General features: G+C 48.1%; 1 protein-coding gene across 2 annotated transcripts in view; it reads right to left on the bottom strand.

The window, feature by feature from the left end:
* Positions 1–18,281, bottom strand: part of adsl (adenylosuccinate lyase) — a 38,315-nt gene extending 20,034 nt beyond the window's left edge. Inside the window, exons 1-4 of one of the 2 annotated variants that reach the window (XM_070861552.1) lie at positions 18,068–18,281; positions 10,571–10,774; positions 7,994–8,038; positions 7,824–7,903 (exon numbers count right to left, since the gene is read on the bottom strand). In XM_070861552.1, coding sequence (XP_070717653.1) covers positions 7,824–7,903; positions 7,994–8,038; positions 10,571–10,774; positions 18,068–18,235 — 497 coding nt within the window. In that variant the 5' untranslated portion in view covers positions 18,236–18,281. The remainder of the gene's footprint in view (positions 1–7,823; positions 7,904–7,993; positions 8,039–10,570; positions 10,775–18,067) is intronic. The other variant, XM_070861553.1, reaches the window with a different exon arrangement.
* Positions 18,282–19,267: the final 986 nt, after the last annotated feature.

The following is a 19,267-nucleotide window of genomic DNA, read 5'->3' as shown; positions in this document are numbered from 1 at the left end:
GACTTCAGTTATGTGGATAGACTGCAGAAGCTGGAGTTGTTCTCCTTCAAGCAGTGAAGGTTGAGATTGGATCGAGGTGTTCAAAATATGAGGGGCCTGGACAGAGTAGATAGAGAGAAACTGTTCCCATTGGCGGAAGGGTCGAGAACCAGAGGACACAGATTTAAGGTGATTGGCAGAAGAACCAAAGACGACGCAAGAAAAAACCTTTTTACGCAGCGAGTGGTCAGGGTCTGGAATGCACGGCCTGAAAGGGGGAGGCAGACTCAGTCGTCGCTTTCAAAAGGGAATTGGATCAGTACCCGAATGAGAAATATTTGCTGGGCTACAGGGAAAGGACGGAGAGTATGACTAGCTGAAATGGTCTCGACGGGCCGAATGGCCTCGTTCTGTGCTGTAACCATTCAGGGATGGGAGGATGTGACTGTGACTCACACGGTTGCAGTGGTGCAAGAGCCTCAGCCTGTGCCACTGTCCAACAGGTACCAGGTACTTACTGACTATCTTCCAGTTAGCCTAACATCTGTGGTTGGGAAAATGTTGGGAGTCCATTATTAAAGAAACAGGAGCGGGACATTTGGAAAAGCAAAATTCAGTCAGGCAGAGTCAGCATGGAGTTATGAAGGGGAAGTCATGTTTGACAAATTTGCCAGAGTTCTTTGAGGATGTAACGAACAGGGTGGATAAAGGGGAACCAGTGGATGTGGTGTATTTGGACAAGGTGCCACATAAAAGGCTACTGCACAAGATATAAGTTCTCGGGGCTGGGGGTAATATATTAGCATGGATAGAGGATTGGCTAACTAACAGAAAACAGAGAGTCGGGATAAATGGTAATTCTCGGGTTGGCAACGAGTAACTAGTGGGGTGCCGCAGGGATCAGTGCTGGGACCCCAACTATTGACAATCTATATTAACTTGGAAGAAAGGACAGAGTGTAACATAGCCAAGTTTGCTGACGATACAAAGATGCGAGGAAAAGCAATGTGTGAGGAGGACACAAAAAATATGCAGGACATAGACAGGCTAAGTGAGTGGGCAAAAATTTGGCAGATGCAGTATAATGTTGGAAAGTGTGAGGTCATGCACTTTGGCAGAAAAAAATCAAAGAGCAAGTTATTATTTAAATGAAGAAAGATTGCCAAGTGCAGCAGTACAGCGGAACCTGGGGGTACTTGTGCATGAAACACAAGTACCCCCAGACTGAGACCTTAAACAATTATTTTGCTTCGGTCTTCACATTGGAAGACACAAAAACCATGCCAAAAATTGCTGGTCACGGGAATGTGGGAAGGGAGGACCTTGAGACAATCACCATCTCTAGGGGGGTAGTGCTGGACAGGCTAATGGGACTCAAGGTAGACAAGTCCCCGGTCCTGATGAAATGCATCCCAGGATATTGAAAGAGATGACGGAAGTTATAGCAGATGCATTCATTATAATCTACCAAAATTCTCTGGACTCTGGGGAGGTACCAGCGGATTGGAAAGCAGCTAATGTAACGCCTGTTTAAAAAAGGGGGCAGACAAAAGGCAGGTAACTATAGGCCGGTTAGTTTAACATCTGTAGTGGGAAAATGCTTGAAGCTATCATTAAGGAAGAAATAGCGAGACATCTAGATAGGAATAGTGCAATCAAGCAGACGCAACATGGATTCATGAAGGGGAAATCATGCTTAACTAATTTACTGGAATTCTGTGAGGATATAACGAGCACGGTGGATAGAGGTGTACCGATGGATATGGTGCATCTAGATTTCCAAAAGGCATTCGATAAGGTGCCACACAAAAGGTCACTGCAGAAGATAAAGGTACGCGGAGTCAGAGGAAATGTGTTAGCATGGATCGAGAATTGGCTGGCTAACACAAAGCAGAAAGTTGGGATAAATGGGTCCTTTTCGGGTTGGAAATCGGTGGTTAGTGGTGTGCCACAGGGATCGGTGCTGGGACCACGACTGTTTACAATATACATAGATGGCCTGGAAGAGGGGACAGAGTGTAGTGTAACAAAATTTGCAGATGACACAAAGATTAGTGGGAAAGCGGGTTGTGTAGAGGACACAGAGAGGCTGCAAAGAAATTTAGATAGGTTAATCGAATGGGCTAAGGTTTGGCAGATGGAATACAATGTCGGAAAATGTGAGGTCATCCACCCGGGGAAAAAAAAACAGTAAAAGGATTATTTGAATGGGGAGAAATTACAACATGCTGCGGTGCAGAGGGACCTGGGGGTCCTTGTGCATGAATCCCAAAAAGTTAGTTTGCAGGTGCAGCAGGTAATCAGGAAGGCGAATGGAATGTTGGCCTTCATTGCGACAGGGATGGAGTACAAAAGCAGGGAGATCCTGCTGCAACTGTACAGGGTATTGGTGAGGCCGCACCTGGAGTACTGCATGCAGTTTTGGTCACCTTACTTAAGAAAGGATATACTAGCTTTGGAGGGGGTACAGAGACGATTCACTAGGCTGATTCCGGAGATGAGGGTGTTATGTTATGATGATAGATTGAGTAGACTGGGTCTTTACTCGTTGGAGTTCAGAAGGATGAGGGGTGATCTTATAGAAACATTCAAAATAATGAAAGGGATAGACAAGGTAGAGGCAGAGAGGTTGTTTCCACTGGTCGGGGAGACTAGAACTAGGGGGCACAGCCTCAAAATACGGGGGAGCCAATTTAAAACCGAGTTGAGAAGGAATTGCTTCTCCCAGAGGGTTGTGAATCTGTGGAATTCTCTGCCCAAGGAAGCAGTTGAGGCTAGCTCATTGAATATATTCAAATCACAGATAGATAGATGTTTAACCAATAAGGGAATTAAGGGTTATGGGGAGCGGGCGGGTAAGTGGAGCTGAGTCCACGGCCAGATGAGCCATGATCTTATTGAATGGCGGAGCAAGCTCGAGGGGCTAGATGGCCTACTCCTGTTCCTAATTCTTATGTTCTTATGTAAAAGGTTAGTATGCAGGTACAGCAAGTGATCAGGAAGGCCAATGGTATCTTGGCCTTTATTGCAAAGGGGATGGAGTATAAAAGCAGGGAAGTCTTGCTTCCTCACAGGGTATTGGTGAGGCCACACCTGGAATACTGCATGCAGTTTTGCTTTCCATATTTACGACTGGGCCTCTACTCATTGGAATTCAGAAGAATGAGAGGTGATCTTATCGAAACATATAAGATTATGAGGGGGCTTGACAAGGTGGATGCAGAGAGGATGTTTCCACTGATGGGGGAGACTAGAACTAGGGGCATAATCTTAGAATAAGGGGCTGCCGATTTAAAACTGAGATGATGAGGAATTTCTTCGAGGGTTGTAAATCTGTGGAATTCGCTGCCTCAGAGAGCTGTGGAAGCTGGGTCTTTGAATATATTTAAGACAGAAATCGACAGTTTCTTAAACAATAAGGGGATAAGGGGTTATGGAGAGCGGGCGGGGAAGTGGAGCTGAGTCCATGATCAGATCAGCCATGATCTTACTGAATGGCGGAGCAGGCTCGAGGGGCCGTATGACCGACTCCTGCTCCTATTTCTTATGTTCTTATGTTCCCCCTCATTTTTGTTGGGTGCGTGGCATGCGCAAAACCTCTGGGTTGCGCGGCCAGAGGGAACGTTACTTGCTAATGGTGTGGATGAGAATGAAGATTGCCGGGAGGATGGGCAAACTGACCACGGCATTCGCGCTCCGAGACTGGGGGGGGGGTGGAGAGAGGGATGCAGTCGGCAATAGTATCGTCAGGTGGATATTGTTTCTCTGCAGCCACGACCGGGTGTCCTGAAAGCGGTGTTGCCTGTCCGCAATGTTCCCCCTAATCTGCCATTTGAGAAGCCAGTCCCACCTCCAGGCGGCTGCGTGGACGTGCAGCTTAGTGTGACCGGGTTAAGGACCACTCCTCGCTACTGGAGAAGGGGGAGGATCCAGTTGTCATGGTCAATGTAGGAACCAACAGCATAGGTAGAACCAGGAATGAAGTTGTGCCGAGGGAGTCTGGCGAGCTAGTGTACCAATTAAAAAGCAGAACCTCAAAATAAGAATCTCTGGATTACTAACTGAGCCATATGCAAATAAGCATAGGGACAAACAGATTAGAGATTTCAATGCATGTGGGAGGCAGTAGTTTCAGTTCATGGGGCACAGGCACCAGTACTGGGGAAAGAGGGAGCTGTTCCGTTGGGATTGACTCCACTTAATCGGCGCTGGGACCAATGTTCTGGCGAATCAAATAACTAGGGTGGCAGATAGGGCTTTAAACTAAAAAGGAGGAGGAAGGGTTCAGGCAAGGGTAAATGTATATGTCTAAAGAAAAAAGTCACAGCTGTAGAGCAGAGTAGCGATTTGGGTAAAATGAAACAGACTGTGTCAGGAAGGGACAGAGTTTAACAACGGTAATCAGACACTGGCAACCAAGGCCACATCGGTGCAAAATAGTAAAAAGATCAAATTAAAAATACTATATCTGAATGAACAAAGTATCGGTAACAAGACAGAAACATAGAAAATAGATGCAGGAGTAGGGCATTCGGCCCTGTGAGCCCTCACCGCCATTCAATAAGATCATGGCTGATCAGTCCCTCAGTACCCCTTTCCTGCTTTCTCTCCATACCACTCGATCCCTTTAGCCGTAAGGGCCATATCCAACTCCCTCTTGAATATATCCAATAAACTGGCATCAACAACTCTCTGGGGCAGGGAATTCCACAACTCTGAGTGAAGAAGTTTCTCCTCATCTCAGTCCTAAATGGCCTACCCCTTATCCTAAGACTAGTCCTGAACATTCTTCCCACATCTAACCTGTCCAGTCCTGTCAGAATCTTATATGTTTCTATGAGATCCCCTCTCATCCTTCTAAACGCCAGTGAATAAAGGCACAGTTGATCCAGTCTCTCCTCATATGACAGTCCAGCTATCCCGGGAATCAGTCTGGTGAACCTTCGCTGCACTCCCTCAATAGCAAGAACATCCTTCCTCAGATTAGACCAAAACTGAACACAATATTCCAGGTGAGGCCTCACTAAGACCCTGTACAACTGTAGTAAGACCTCCCTGCTCCTATACTCAAATTCCCTAGCTATGAAGGCCAACATACCATTTGCCTTCTTCACCGCCTGCTGTACCTGCATGCCAACTTTCAATGACTGATGAACCATGACACTCAGGTCTCGTTGCACCTCCCCTTTTCCTAATCTGCCGCCATTCAGATAATATTCTGCCTTCGTGTTTTTGCCCCCAAAATGGATAACCTCACATTTATCCACATTGTACTGCATCTGCCATGCATTTGCCCATTCACCTAACCTATCCAAGTCACCTTGCAGCCTCTTAGCATCCTCCTCACAGCTCACACCGCCACCCAGTTTAGTGTCATCTGCAAACTTGGAGATATTACACTCAATTCCTTTATCGAAATGGTTAATCTATATTGAAAAGAACTGGGGTCCCAGCACTGAGCCCTGCGGCACTCCACTAGTCACTGCCTGCCATTCTGAAAAGGACCTGTTTATCCCGACTCTCTGCTTCCTGTCTGCCAACCAGTTCTCTATCCACGTCAGTATATTACCCCCAATACCACGCGCTTTGATTTTGCACACCAATCTCTTGTGCGGGACCTTGTCAAAAGCCTTTTGAAAGTCCAAATACACCACATCCACTGGTTCTCCCTAGTCCACTCTACTAGTTACACCCTCAAAAAATTCCAGAAGATTTGTCAAGCATGATTTCCCTTTCATAAATCCATGCTGACTTGGACCGATCCTGTCACTGCTTTCCAAATGATGCAGGAACATTCTTCCTGCATCTAACCTGTCCAATCCCATCAGAATTAATGGCACAAATGGAAAAAAATGGGTTTGATCTAGTAGCCATTACGACAACTTGTATTTATATAGCGCCTTTAACATTGTGAAACGTTCCAAGGTGCTTCACAGAAGTATTGTAAGATAAAAAATTTGACACTGGACCACAAGTAGAAATGAGCGCAGGTGACCAAAAGTTGAAGGAGGAAAGAGAGGTGGAGAGGTTTAGGCAGGGAATTTCAGAGCTTGGGGCCTAGGCAACAGAAGGCACGGCCACCAATGGCTAAAATCAGGAATGCTTAAAGGGAAGAATTAGAGCAGACATCTCGGGGGTGGGGGGGGGGCGGGAGGGAGGGTTGTGGGGATGGAGGAGATTAGAGAGATAGGGAGGGTTGAGGCCATGGAGAGATTTGAAATCGAGGTGTTGCTTAACCGGAAGCTAATGTAAGTCGCACAGGGGTGATGGGTGAGTGGGACTTGGTGCGGGTTAGGACATGGGCAACTAAGTTTTGGATCACTTCTCGTTTACGGAGGGTAGAATGTGGGAGGCCAGCCAGGAGTGCGTTGGAGTAGTCAAGTTGAGGTAACAAAGGCACGGATGAGGGTTTCAGCAGCAGATGAGCTGAGGCAGAGGCGGCGACGGTCGATGTTATGGAGGTGGAAATATCGGTCTTAGTTATTCTGTGGATATGTGGTTGAAAGCTTATTTCAGGGTCAAATATGACACCAAGGTTGCGAACAGTCTGGTTCAGCCTCAGACAGGAGTTGGGAAGAGGGACGGAGTCAGTGGTGAGGGAACGAAGTTTGTGGCGGGGACCGAAAACAATGTCTTCGGTCTTCCCAATATTTAACTGGAGAAAATTTCTGCTCCTCCAGAACTGGATGTCGGACAAGCAGTCTGACCATTGAGAGACCGTGGAGGGGTCGAAAAAAGTGGTGGTGAGGTGGAGCTGGGTGTCATCAGCGTACATGTGGAAAGTGACTGCATGTTTTTGGATGATGTCGCCAAAGGGGCAACATGCAGATGAGAAATAGGACTGAGACATGGTGGCAGGGTGACCAAGGTTGGGATCTAAATATTCCAGGGTACTTGACTTTTTGATGAGGCAAAATGGAAAAAGCACTGGGGTACAATGTTCGCTCTCAGTTATTTTTTGGGCCCGCGTGGCCTCTTTAATCCACGCAGGCACCGTTTGTCTAATTAAAAGCCGGCTCACCCAACCTTGTCATCAAACCTGCTGACAAGGGTGGCGTTGTTGTTTGCCGAACCAACCTCTACCTTGCAGAGACTGATCGCTAACTCTCTGACACCTCCTCCTAGATCACGACCCCAGCACTGAACATCAAACCATCGTTTCCCAGACTGTCACTAACCTCATCTCCTCTGTAGATCTTCCCTCCACAGCTGCCAATCTCATAGTTCCCCAATCCCGCACAGCCCGCTTCTACCTCCTTCCCAAGATCCACAAACAGGACTGCCCCGGTAAACCCATCGTTTCAGCCTGTTCTTGCCCCATGGAACTGAGTTCTTCCTATCTCAACTCTATTTTTTCTCCCCTCTCCAAGTCTCTTCCCACCTACAGCCATGACTCCTCCGCCACTTTAATAGTTTTCAGTTTCCCGGCCCCAACCGTCTCCTTTTCACTGGATGTCCAATTCCTCTACACTTCCATCCCCTACCAGGATGGCCTGAGGGCGCTTCACTTCTTCCTCGAGCAGAGGCCCAACCAGTCCCCATCCACCACCACCACCAAAGGCAAACGCTATGATAACCTTTATGGTTAGGGGGTTGTAGTTCAAGAGTCAGGAAGTCTTGCTGCAATTATGCAGGGCTTTGGTGAGACCACACTTGGTGGCAATGGGAGGGGGGGTGGAGAGGGGGAAGTGGAGAGAGGGAGGGGCAGGGGGTCGGAGAGGCAGGGACAGTCCTTTGCTCTGAGCATGTGTAAAAGTAGTGGAAGAATACTTAAATCTTATTAGTGACAGGGGGAGATTCTAACGGCTGGGAAAGGTATGTGTGCCCTGTGAAATGCCACTTACTGGTAGTGGGTGAAGCCGAGCGTTGGCAGGTCTGCGTGTTGCTGGGCGAAGTCCATCAGGCGGCTGATGACTCGAGCTAACTGCAGTAGAGGGAATGGAAAACGATCAGTCAAAGCAACTCACACGCAGCAACTGAGGAAGTGCAGCAATCAGCAGGTAAACAGCCTCACCTTCGGCAGGAGGATGTCGAAACCATCACGAAGAACGATCAAATCCTGTGGGGGGGAGAAAGAGAAACAATTACGACAGAAACAAATACGAGGGAGGTCATGGAGAGACAGGGACACACACTGGGGGAGGAGGTGACGCATACACCGGGACACGGACAATGGTTTGGGGGAGGGGGAAAGAGTGTGTAGAGCTCACACTCAGGCACCAGCTGGGGAAGAGCAAGGACACTTTATATTTAGAGCTAATACAGCAATACTCAGCAGCCAGCACAGAATGATCAGCTGCAAGCACTCCATTACACACACAACACAGTGCAAAGGACGTGTGTCAGCACGTGGCCCAGGCCTCCACTGAGACACAACCAAGGTTTGTAGGACCTATCAAGTCAGAGTCTGTCACAGGTCTGGGTCCTGTTCTCACATAGCCTTTCATCACTGAGACCTGGGTTCAAAACCAGACCAGACTATTGGCAGAGACCGTGCTGTACCTGCCCTGGGAGTGTTTAATGGGACAGTGTAGAGGGAGCTTTACTCTATATCTAACCCCGTGCTGTACCTGCCCTGGGAGTGTTTGATGGGACAGTGTAGAGGGAGCTTTACTCTGTATCTAACCCATGCTGTACCTGCCCTGGGCGTGTTTGATGGGACAGTGTAGAGGGAGCTTTACTCTGTATCTAATCCGACGAGTCATGACTGCCCATCTCGATGACTGTTTTACTGGAGAGAGACTGTCGCTGCACCTTTCCTCTCCAGGTATCCAGAGTATGACGGCGGAGAGGTGAGGGGGTTCTCATCATTATCTGAGACACGGCAATGGATCCCAAAGTACAAGAACTCCAGGTAATGGCACTGATTGTCGTTCAGCCCTTGCAACGCCTCGGGCTCCCGTGAGAACACCCACCATGTCAGAAGCACCGCAGTCTCGAGCTGCTCGTCCAATCAACCATGTCGACTTTCAGTGCAACATATAATTGATCAATCATTTCATTCATTTAGTAACGGAAGATTTTACTATTTCACACTACATTTTGTGTCCAGTTCTGGGCACCGCACTTTAGGAAGGATGTGAAGGCCTTGGAGAGGATGCAGAAAAGCTTTACGAGAATGATTCCAGGGATCAGGGACTTCAGTTACGTGGATAGACTGGAGAAGCTGGAGTTGTTCTCCTTAGAGCAGAGAAGGTTGAGAGGAGATTTGATAGAGGTGTTCAAAATCATGAGGGGTCTGGACAGAGTAGATAGAAAGTGTTCTCATTGGCGGAAGGGTCGGGAACTAAAGGACACAGATTTAAGAAGAACCAAAGGCGACATTAGGGAAAACTTTTTTTTTTAAACGCAGTTCGTGGTCAGGATCTGGAATGCATGTCCTCAAAGGGTGGTGGAGGCAGACTCAATCACAGCTTTCAAAAGGGGATTGGAGAAGTACTTGAAGGGAAAAACTTTGCAGGGCTCCGGGGAAAGGGTGGGGGAGTGGGACTGGCTGAGGTGCTCCTGCAGAGAGCCGGCACAGGCTCGACGGGCCGAATGTCCTCCTTCCATTTAGGATAGTATCTGATGACAATGTGAATTTATGTTTATAAATTATTGGGAGGGTAAAAGTGGGAGTGATGATCAACACTGAATTTGCCGGTTTCAAATGCAGCAACTTAACACTTTGCTCACCAATCACTGTTAATTGTGCACTCGTTTTAATATTATCCCACTTAATTAGCAATAGTGGAGGCATAACTCAATGGACCCGGGTTTACTGGACATTGCATTCACTGTTTTTATTTAAGGCAGTTTTACCCGTACCATGAACAATTAAGTTTATTGCCATGACTGGAAGAGGGTTGTAGAAATTTATGTCGTGAGCCAGCCCCAGTAATAGCACTCGAGAAAGAAATGTGTATTAATACAGTGCATTACTTGTGCTCATTCTCAAGTGAAAGTCCTCAAACTCGATAGGTGTGTTGGCCTCTCTCAGGAGTGACAGCACGGTGACAATGAACAAGCCCAATCTGACGAATGACCTGGGGTGCAATTGTTTCCGAGTCATCTCTCTGCACGGTTTCAAAGGCAAAGTAGCACTTCCAGGTACAATTTTTAAAGGTTGGTAAATTATTGTGCCTTATACTGGTTTATAATTGCCAGTGGAAACAGAGTCGATCTCTCATTTTCCACTATAAGAATTAATTGATACCATTTGCAATAAACAGACCGTGCACTTTTCAATGTGACTCGTAAACCTGCACCATATTTCGTTGGCCTGTTAATAAGTGTTGTTATTTGTATAATGCGTGGAAACCACATGAAGGGGCCTTTACACAATAAATGTCATTTTCTGCACAGCAACGTTGTGGTTTTTGTGCACAGTCCCTTTAATTTGCTGTGTGGCCGCACACGAGCAGTATCTGTTCCCGTGAGCAGCCTGCGCGGGACCTTGCGATTGGTGCATCCGCAGGGGAACATTGGTGTTCCATCCTCAACAGCTCATTAAAATTGGTTAAGTGGCCCTCCTGCCGAAATAATTGCCCACCCCTGTTGTGTTTACAGTAGTCGGGACAGAACGGTCCTGTGACAACTTATAGCATCTAACCGTGTTGTCCCCAACGTAGCAGGAGGTGGCACCGAGGTGGATGATGGCGGCAGCGTTTGGGCAGCAATGCGCGAAAGTGTGTACGTGGGCCATGACATCATGACGAAGTTTCTTCTCCTCCTCAGCAGCCATCTTGAAATCGATGTTGTTGAGATTTGACTCCATTTCCTGGAGTTGCTCTTCTGTGATTGGAAGCCCCAGCATCTGCGAGAGAGAGTAGTGAGAAACAGAGTAAGGCACAGACTGGAGCAACCCACTCACCAGTCAGTACACACACCGGCCCAGCCAGTCAGCACTCTCACACACGCCAGCCAGCACAAGCGGCCTCAGCACACCCTAACTACATAGAAACATAGGAACAGAGATAGCGTGGATGGCAGCAGCTGCGACAGCGAGCGGAGGACCGGGAGCGACTCAGCACAGGAGCGACGTCAGAAACCAAAAGTGACGTCGGCACAAGAGAAGGAGCTGATTGATGAGTAGCTGGTGAGTGGGCTTTTTGTCTTCAAGTGTTAAGTTTATTTCATAGTTTAGTTTATAGTCAATTAACTCGAGGCATGCCAGGGCAGCTCAGTCCTGTGGATTGCACATCTTGTGCCATGTGGGAAATCCCGGACGCTTCACGCAGCCAGGACGGCCATGTGTGCAGGAGGTGTCTCCAGCTGCACCAACTCGAGCTCCGTGATTTGGAGCTTGAGCGGCGGCTGGAGTCACTGCAGTGAGACTGAGAGCTACGTGGATAGCATGTTGCTAGAGGTGGTCACCTCGCAGCTTAAGAGTGTGCAGAGGGAGTGGGTGACCAGTGGACAGAAGAGGAGGACCAGGCAGGTAGTGCAGGAGTCCCGAGTCCATCTCACTCTCCAACTGGTACTCAGAGTACCGGTGGGGGCGATGTGGCCCTGGGGACTGCAGCCAGAGTCAAGTCCAAGGCACCATGGATGGCTCAGCTGCACAGGGGGGAGGAAGAAGAATGGAAGAGCTATAGTGGTAGGGGATTCGATAGTCGGGGAGCAGACAGGTGTTTCTGCGGCCGTAGACGTGATTCCAGGATGGTATGTTGCCTCCCTGGTGCCAGGGTCAAGGATGTCACCGAGTGGCTACAGGGAATTCTGGAGGGAGAGGGTGAACAGCCAGAGATCGTGGTCCATATCAGTACCAATGACATAGGTAGGGAGAGGGATGAGGTCCTGCAGGCAGAGTTTAGGAAGCTAGGAGAGAGATTAAAAAGCAGGACCTCAAAGGTAGTAATCTCCGGATTACTCCCGGTGCCATGAGCGAGTGAGTACAGAAACAGAAGGATAAAGCAGTCGAATGCGTGGCTGGAGAGATGGTGATGGAGGGAGGGTTTTAGATTCTTGACGCACTGGAACCATTTCTGGGGGAGGTGGGACCTGTACAAGCCGGACGGGTTGCACCTCAACAGAGCCTGGACCAATATCCTCGCGGGGGGGTTTGCTACTGCTGCTGGGGAGGGTTCAAACTAGCTTGGTAGGGGGATGGGAACCTGAAAATAGATTCAGTAGGGAGGGGAGTAAAGCTGGAATTGGGCAGCAGAAAAGTAGAAAGTGAATTTGGAAGACAGAAGAAGCAAGGGCTAGAAAATAAACAAAGGAGTTTGACACCACTAACTGGTATATACCTCAATGCAAGGAGTACATGGAATAAGGCAGATGAGCTGAGAGCACAGTGTCACACTTGGGAGCACCATATTATCGCTATTACTGAGACATGGCTGAAAGGGCAGGTATTCCTGGGTACAGGGTTTTCAAAGATAGAGAGGGGTAAAAATGGAGGCGGGGGGGTGTTGCGGTATTAATTAAAGAAACAATTACAGCCGTGAGAAGGGATGATAAGTTCGAGGGGTCATCAAACAAGGCCATATGAGTTGAACTGAAGAACAAAAAAGGGGTGATCACACTACTGGGGGAGTACTATAGACCCCCAAGCAGCCAGAAGGAGATAGAAGAACAAATATGTGGTCAAATTGCAGCGAAGTGCAAAAACTATAGAGCTGTAATAGTGGGGGATTTCAACTACACTAATATTAACCAGGAAAAAGGTAGTGTGAATGGTACAGAGGGTGTGGAATTCCTAAAATGCATCCAGTATGCAACAAGGCTAACAAGGGAGGGGGCGGTTCTGGACTTGGTTTTGGGGAATGAAGAGGGGCAGGTGGAAGGGGTAGTGATCATAATTCAGTAAGTTTTAGGGTAGTTATGGAAAAGCACAAAGGGGGACCAGGAATAAATGTTCTGAATTGGGGAAAAGCCAATTTTGCTGAGCTGAGATGTGATTTGGCCAAAGTGGACTAGAAACGGCTACTTGATGGTAAATCAGTGTCAGAGCAGTGGGAGGCATTGAAGGGGGAGACTCTGAGGGTACAGAGCAAGTATGTTCCCTTAATAAAAAAAGGGTGGGGCTAACAAGTCCAGAGCCCCCTCGATGTCAAGGGACATGCAGGGCAAGATAAAGAAAAAACGGAAGCTTGTGACAAATACCGAGAACTCAACACTGCAGAGACTCTAGAGGAGTATAAGAAGTGCAGGGGTGCAATTAAAAAAAACATCAGGAAAGCAACGAGAGAGCATGAAAGAATGGTGGCAAGTAAAATCAGGGAAAACACAAAGATGTTTTATCAATACATTAAGTGCAAGAGGATAACGAGAGAAAGAGTAAGGCCTGTTCGAGGCCATAAAGGAAATGTGTGTGTGGAGGCAGAAGATGTGGGTATGGTTCTTAATGAATACTTCGCATCCATTTTCACAAAAGAGAGGGATGATGCAGACTTTGTGAGAGGAAGTATTAAGGGGCTTAGCAGCTTTGAAAGTGAATAAATCCCCAGGCCTGGATGCAATGTATCCCTGGCTGTTGAGGCAAAAGAGGAAATAGCAGAAGCTCTGACTATCATTTTCCAGTCACCTCTGGCTACAGGTGTAGTGCCAGAGGACTGGAGGACTGCTAATGTTGTACCTTTGTTTAAAAAGGAAGAAAGGGATAGACCGAGTAATTACAGGCCAGTCAGCCTAACCTCAGTGGTGCGAAAATTATTGGAAAAAATCCTGAGGGACAGGAAAAATCTTCATTTGGACAGACATAGATTAATCAAGGACAGTCAGCATCGATTTGTTAAGAGAAGGTCGTGTCTGACTAACTTGATTGAATTTTTCGAGGAGATAACCAGGAGGGTCGATAAGGGCAGTGCGTACGATGTAGTGTATATGGATTTTAGCAAAGCTTTTGATAAGGTCCCACATGGCAGACTGGTGACGAAAGTAAAAGCCCAAAGGATCCAGGGCAAAGTGGCAAGTTGGCTCAGAGGCAGGAAGCAAAGGGTAATGGTCGATGGGTGTTTTTGTGACTGGAAGGCTGTATCCAGTGGGGTTCCGCAGGGCTCACTGCTGGGTCCCTGGTTTTTTTTGTGGTATATATCAATGACTTGGTCTTGAGGGTATGATTAAGAAGTTTGCAGATGACAATAGGGCCACATTTCAGCAAAATTCTAAAGGGGCAAGGTGTGTTAAAAAGACAAGCCTGAAGGCTCTGTGCCTCAATGCGAGAAGTATTCGGAATAAGGTGGACGACTTAACTGCGCAGATAGCAGTTAATGGATATGATGCAATTGGCATCAGAGACATGGCTCCAGGGTGACCAAGGCTGGGAACTCAACATCCAGGGGTATTCAACATTTAGGAAGGATAGACAGAGAGGAAAAGGAGGCGGGGTGGCGTTGCTGGTTAAAGAGGAAATTAATGCAATAGTAAGGAAGGACATTGGCTTGGATGACGTGGAATCAGTATGGGTGGAGCTGCGGAATACCAAAGGGCAGAAAACGCTAGTGGGAGTTGTGTACAGGCCACCAAACAGTAGTAGTGAGGTTGGGGACCGCATCAAACAAGAAATAAGGGATGTGTGCAGTAAAGGTGCAGCAGTTATCATGGGCGACTTTAATTTACATATTGATTGGGCAAACCAAACTGATAGCAATGTGGTAGAAGAGGATTTCCTAGAGTGTATTAGGGATGGTTTTCTTGACCAATATGTCGAGGAACCAACTAGAGAGCTGGCCATCCTAGACTGGGTGATGTGTAATGAGAAGGAACTAATTAGCAATCTTGTTGTGTGAGGTCCCTTGGGGAAGAGTGACCATAATATGGTAGAATTCTTTATTAAGATGGAGAGTGACACAGTTAATTCAGAAACTAGGGTCCTAAACTTAAGGAAAGGTAACTTCAACGGCATGAGGCGTGGATTGGCTAGAATAGACTGGCAAAGGATGCTTAAAGGGTTAACGGTGGATAGGCAATGGCAAACATTTATAGATCACATGGATGAACTTCAACAGTTGTACATCCCTGTCTGGAGTAAAAATAAAACAGGGAAGGTGGCTCAACCGTGGCTAACAAGGGAAATTAAGGATAGTGTTAGATCCAAGAAAGAGGCATATAAATTGGCCAGAAAAAGCAGCAAACCCGAGGACTGGGAGAAATTTAGAATTCAGCAGAGGACAAAGGGTTTAATTAGGAGGAGGAAAATAGAGTATGAGAGTAAGCTTGCAGGGAACATAAAGCTGACTACAAAAGCTTCTACAGATGTGTGAAGAGAAAAAGATTATTGAAGACAAACGTAGGTCCCCTTGCAGTCGGACTCAGGTGAATTAATAATGGGGAACAAATAAATGGCAGACCAACTGAACGAATACTTTGGTTCTGTCTTCACGAAGGAAGACACAAATGACCTTCCGGATGTACTAGGGGACCGAGGGTCCAGTGAGAAGGAGGAACTGAAGGATATCCTTATTAGGCGGGAAATTGTGTTGGGGAAATTGATGGGATTGAAGGCCGATAAATCCCCGGGGCCTGATTGTCTGCATCCCAGAGTACTTAAGGAGGTGGCCCTAGAAATAGTGGATGCATTGGTGATCATTTTCCAACAGTCTATCAACTCTGGATCAGTTCCTATGGACTGGAGGGTAGCTAATGTAACACCACTTTTTAAAAGAGGGAGAGAAAACGGATAATTATAGGTTAGCCTGACATCAGTAGTGGGGAAAATGTTGGAATCAATTATTAAGAATGAAATTTCAGTGCATTTGGAAAGCAGTGACAGGATCGGTCCAAGTCAGCATGGATTTGTGAAAGGGAAATCATGCTTGACAAATTTTCTGGAATCTTTTGAGGATGTAACTAGTAGAGTGGACAAGGGAGAACCAGTGGATGTGGTGTATTTGGACTTTCAAAAGGCCTTTGACAAGGTCCCACACAAGAGATTGGTGTGCAAAATCAAAGCACATGGTATTGGGGGTAATGTACTGGCGTGGATAGATAATTGCTTGGCAGACAGGAAGCAGAGAGTCGGGATAAACGGGTCCTTTTCGGAATGGGAGGCAGTGACTAGTGGAGTGCCGCAGGGCTCACAGCTCTTTACAATATACATTAATGATTTGGATGAAGGAATTGAGTGTAATATTTCCAAATTTGCAGATGACACTAAACTGGATGGCAGTGTGAGCTGTGAGGAGGATGCTAAGAGGCTGCAGGGTTATTTGGACAGGTTAGGTGATTGGGCAAATGCATGGCAGATGCAGTATAATGTGGATAAATGTGAGGTTATCCACTTTGGGGGCAAAAACACGAAGGCAGATTATCTGAATGGTGGCAGATTAGGAAAAGGGGAGGTGCAACGAGACCTGGGTGTCATGGTCCATCAGTCATTGAAAGTTGGCATGCAGGTGCAGCAGGCGGTGAAGGCGGCAAATGGCATGTTGGCCTTCATAGCTAGGGGATTTGAGTATAGGAGCAGGGAGGTCTTACTGCAATTGTACAGGGCCTTGGTGAGGCCTCACCTGGAATAGTGTGTTCAGTTTTGGTCTCCTAATCTGAGGAAGGACGTTCTTGCTATTGAGGGAGTGCAGCGATGGTTCACCTGACTGATTCCAGGGATGGCTGGACTGATATATGAGGAGAGACTGGATCAACTAGGCCTTTATTCACTGGAGTTTAGAAGGATGAGAGGGGATCTCATAGAAACGTATAAGATTCTGACGGGACTGGACAGGATAGATGCAGGAAAAATGTTCCTGATGTTGGGGAAGTCCAGAACCAGAGGACACAGTCTTAGGATAAGGGGTAGGCCATTTAGGACTGAGATGAGGGGAAACTTCTTCACTCAGAGAGTTGTTAACCTGTGGAATTCCCTGCCGCAGAGAGTTGTTGATGCCAGTTCATTGGATATATTCAAGAGGGAGTTAGATATGGCCCTATGGCTAAAGGGATCAAGGGGTATGGAGAGAAAGCAGGAAAGGGGTACCGAGGTGAATGATCAGCCATGATCATATTCAATGGTGGTGCAGGCTCGAAGGGCCGAATGGCCTACTCCTGCACCTATTTTCTATGTTTCTATGTTTCCAAAATAGGCCGTGTGGTTGATAATGAAAAAGAAATCTGCGGACTGCAGGAAGATATCAATGTACTGGTCAGGTGGGCGGAACAGTACTAAATGGAATTCAATCCAGATAAGAGTGAGGTAATGCATTTGAGGTGGTTTAATATGGCAAGGGAATACATATTAAATGCTACCATACTGAGAAGCATAAAGGAACAAAGGGACCTTGGCGTGCAGGTCCACAGATCCCTGAAGGTAGCAGGCCAGGTAGATAAGGTGGTTAAGAAGGCATATGGAATACTTGCCTTTATTAGTCGAAGCATGGAATACAAGAGCAGAGAGGTTATGCTTGAACTGTATAAAACACTGGTTAGGCCGCAGCTAGAGTACTGCGTGTAGTTCTGGTCACCACATTGTTGGAAAGATGTGATTACAGTGGAAAGGATGCAGAGGAGATTTACAAGAATGTTGCCTAGACTGGAGAATTTTGGAAATGAGGAAAGATTGGAGATGCTGGGTTTGTTTTCTTTGGAACAGAGGAGGCTGAGGGGAGTATGAGCGAGATGTATAAAAAATTATGAGGGGCCTGGATAGAGTGGATCGGAGGGACCTGTTTCCCTTGGCAGTGATGTCAACAACCAGGGGGCATAGATTTAAAGTAATTAGGGGGAGGTTTAGAGGAATTAAATGGGGAAATTTCTTCACCCAGAGGTTGGTGGGGGTGAAAGGGTGGTAGAGGCAGGAACCCTCACCACATTTTTAAAAAGGCTGGATTCGTCGGTCAATGGGCCGAAATAGCCTCCTTCCATGCTGTAAATATCTATGGACACGGTCATTCTCAGAATTTAAAGGGCTCTCCCCGCCCCCCCAGACCACTCTCCCCCACCGCCCCCCACAGATGTCTCTCAGTGCTGCCCCTCCGACAGTGCGGTGAGTGTGGACTGTGAGGAGAGAGGTGCCCGCTGAGCCCCGGTACAGTGGGAGGGGGCTGACTCCCCGGGCCGGGCTCCCTGCAGTCCCTCCCCTGGGGGCAGTGAGGGCGGATCAGGGCCCGACCGCAGACTCTGACCTCGGGCCCTGCCCCCTCATGCTGTGTCCCGCCCCGCCCCCGCTCACCCTCTGGGCCCGGGCCAGGTAGAGCCAGAGCCGACGCCAGGTAGTAAATTTCTTGAGCTCGCTGAAGTTGAAAGCCATCTCCGGGGAGGAGTACCTGCTGACCAGCGGCGAGCGGTAACGGTCCAGACCGCCGTCTGCCGCGTCGCCCCGCGCGCCCGCACCCGCCATCGCCACGGCACTCCACGTGACCCACCCCCTACGTGACCCGGCTCCGCGCGCCACGCCACGTGACTCACTCCTGGCCCCGCCACACCACGTGACCCACCCCAGCCCTCCCCGCCACGTGACCCCCGACCCACTCCAGCCCCGCGCGCCAAAGCTGCAGCCCATAAATATAAGATGCAATAAGGGGATTGAGGAGAGCGGCCCCCAGAGCGGTGAGAATGTGGAGCCGGCCGGCCAGCCGAGGGAGTGTCCCGTGCAGCAGGGCCCAATGGCCTGGCTTGACCTCTGCAGCAGCAGGCCGGGGTCAGGGGTCAGCACCTGTCACAGCCAATCACTGCCAGGGACAGGGCTGGGCTCCCATCGCCAGCAGCAACCTGCATTTATATAGCGCCTTTAACCCAGTTAGATGTCCCAAGGTGCTGCACCGGAGCGATTGTCAGACACTGAGCCACATCAGGTGATTCTAGGGGAATGACCACAAGCTTGGCCAAAGCGGTAGGGTTCAAGGAGCATCTTAAAGCAGGAAAGAGGCGCAGAGGGGGAAGGAGGGCACGGCAGACCTTAGAAACATAGAAACATAGAAAATAGGTGCAGGAGCAGGCCATTCAGCCCTTCTAGCCTGCACCGCCATTCAATGAGTTCATGGCTGAACATGAAACTTCAGTACCCCCTTCCTGCTTTCTCGCCATAACCCTTGATCCCCCGAGTAGTAAGGACTTCATCTAACTCCCTTTTGAATATATTTAGTGAATTGGCCTCAACTACTTTCTGTGGTAGAGAATTCCACAGGTTCACCACTCTCTGGGTGAAGAAGTTTCTCCTCATCTCGGTCCTAAATGGCTTACCCCTTATCCTCAGACTGTGACCCCTGGTTCTGGACTTCCCCAACATTGGGAACATTCTTTCTGCATCTAACCTGTCTAAACCCGTCAGAATTTTAAACGTTTCTATGAGGTCCCCTCTCATTCTTCTGAACTCCAGTGAATACAAGCCCAATTGATCCAATCTTTCTTGATAGGTCAGTCCCGCCATCCC

This window comes from Pristiophorus japonicus, chromosome 19 (genome assembly GCF_044704955.1).
Source record: "Pristiophorus japonicus isolate sPriJap1 chromosome 19, sPriJap1.hap1, whole genome shotgun sequence".
Taxonomy (NCBI): Eukaryota; Metazoa; Chordata; class Chondrichthyes; family Pristiophoridae; genus Pristiophorus; species Pristiophorus japonicus.
This window is presented reverse-complemented; position numbering and strand designations above follow the sequence as displayed.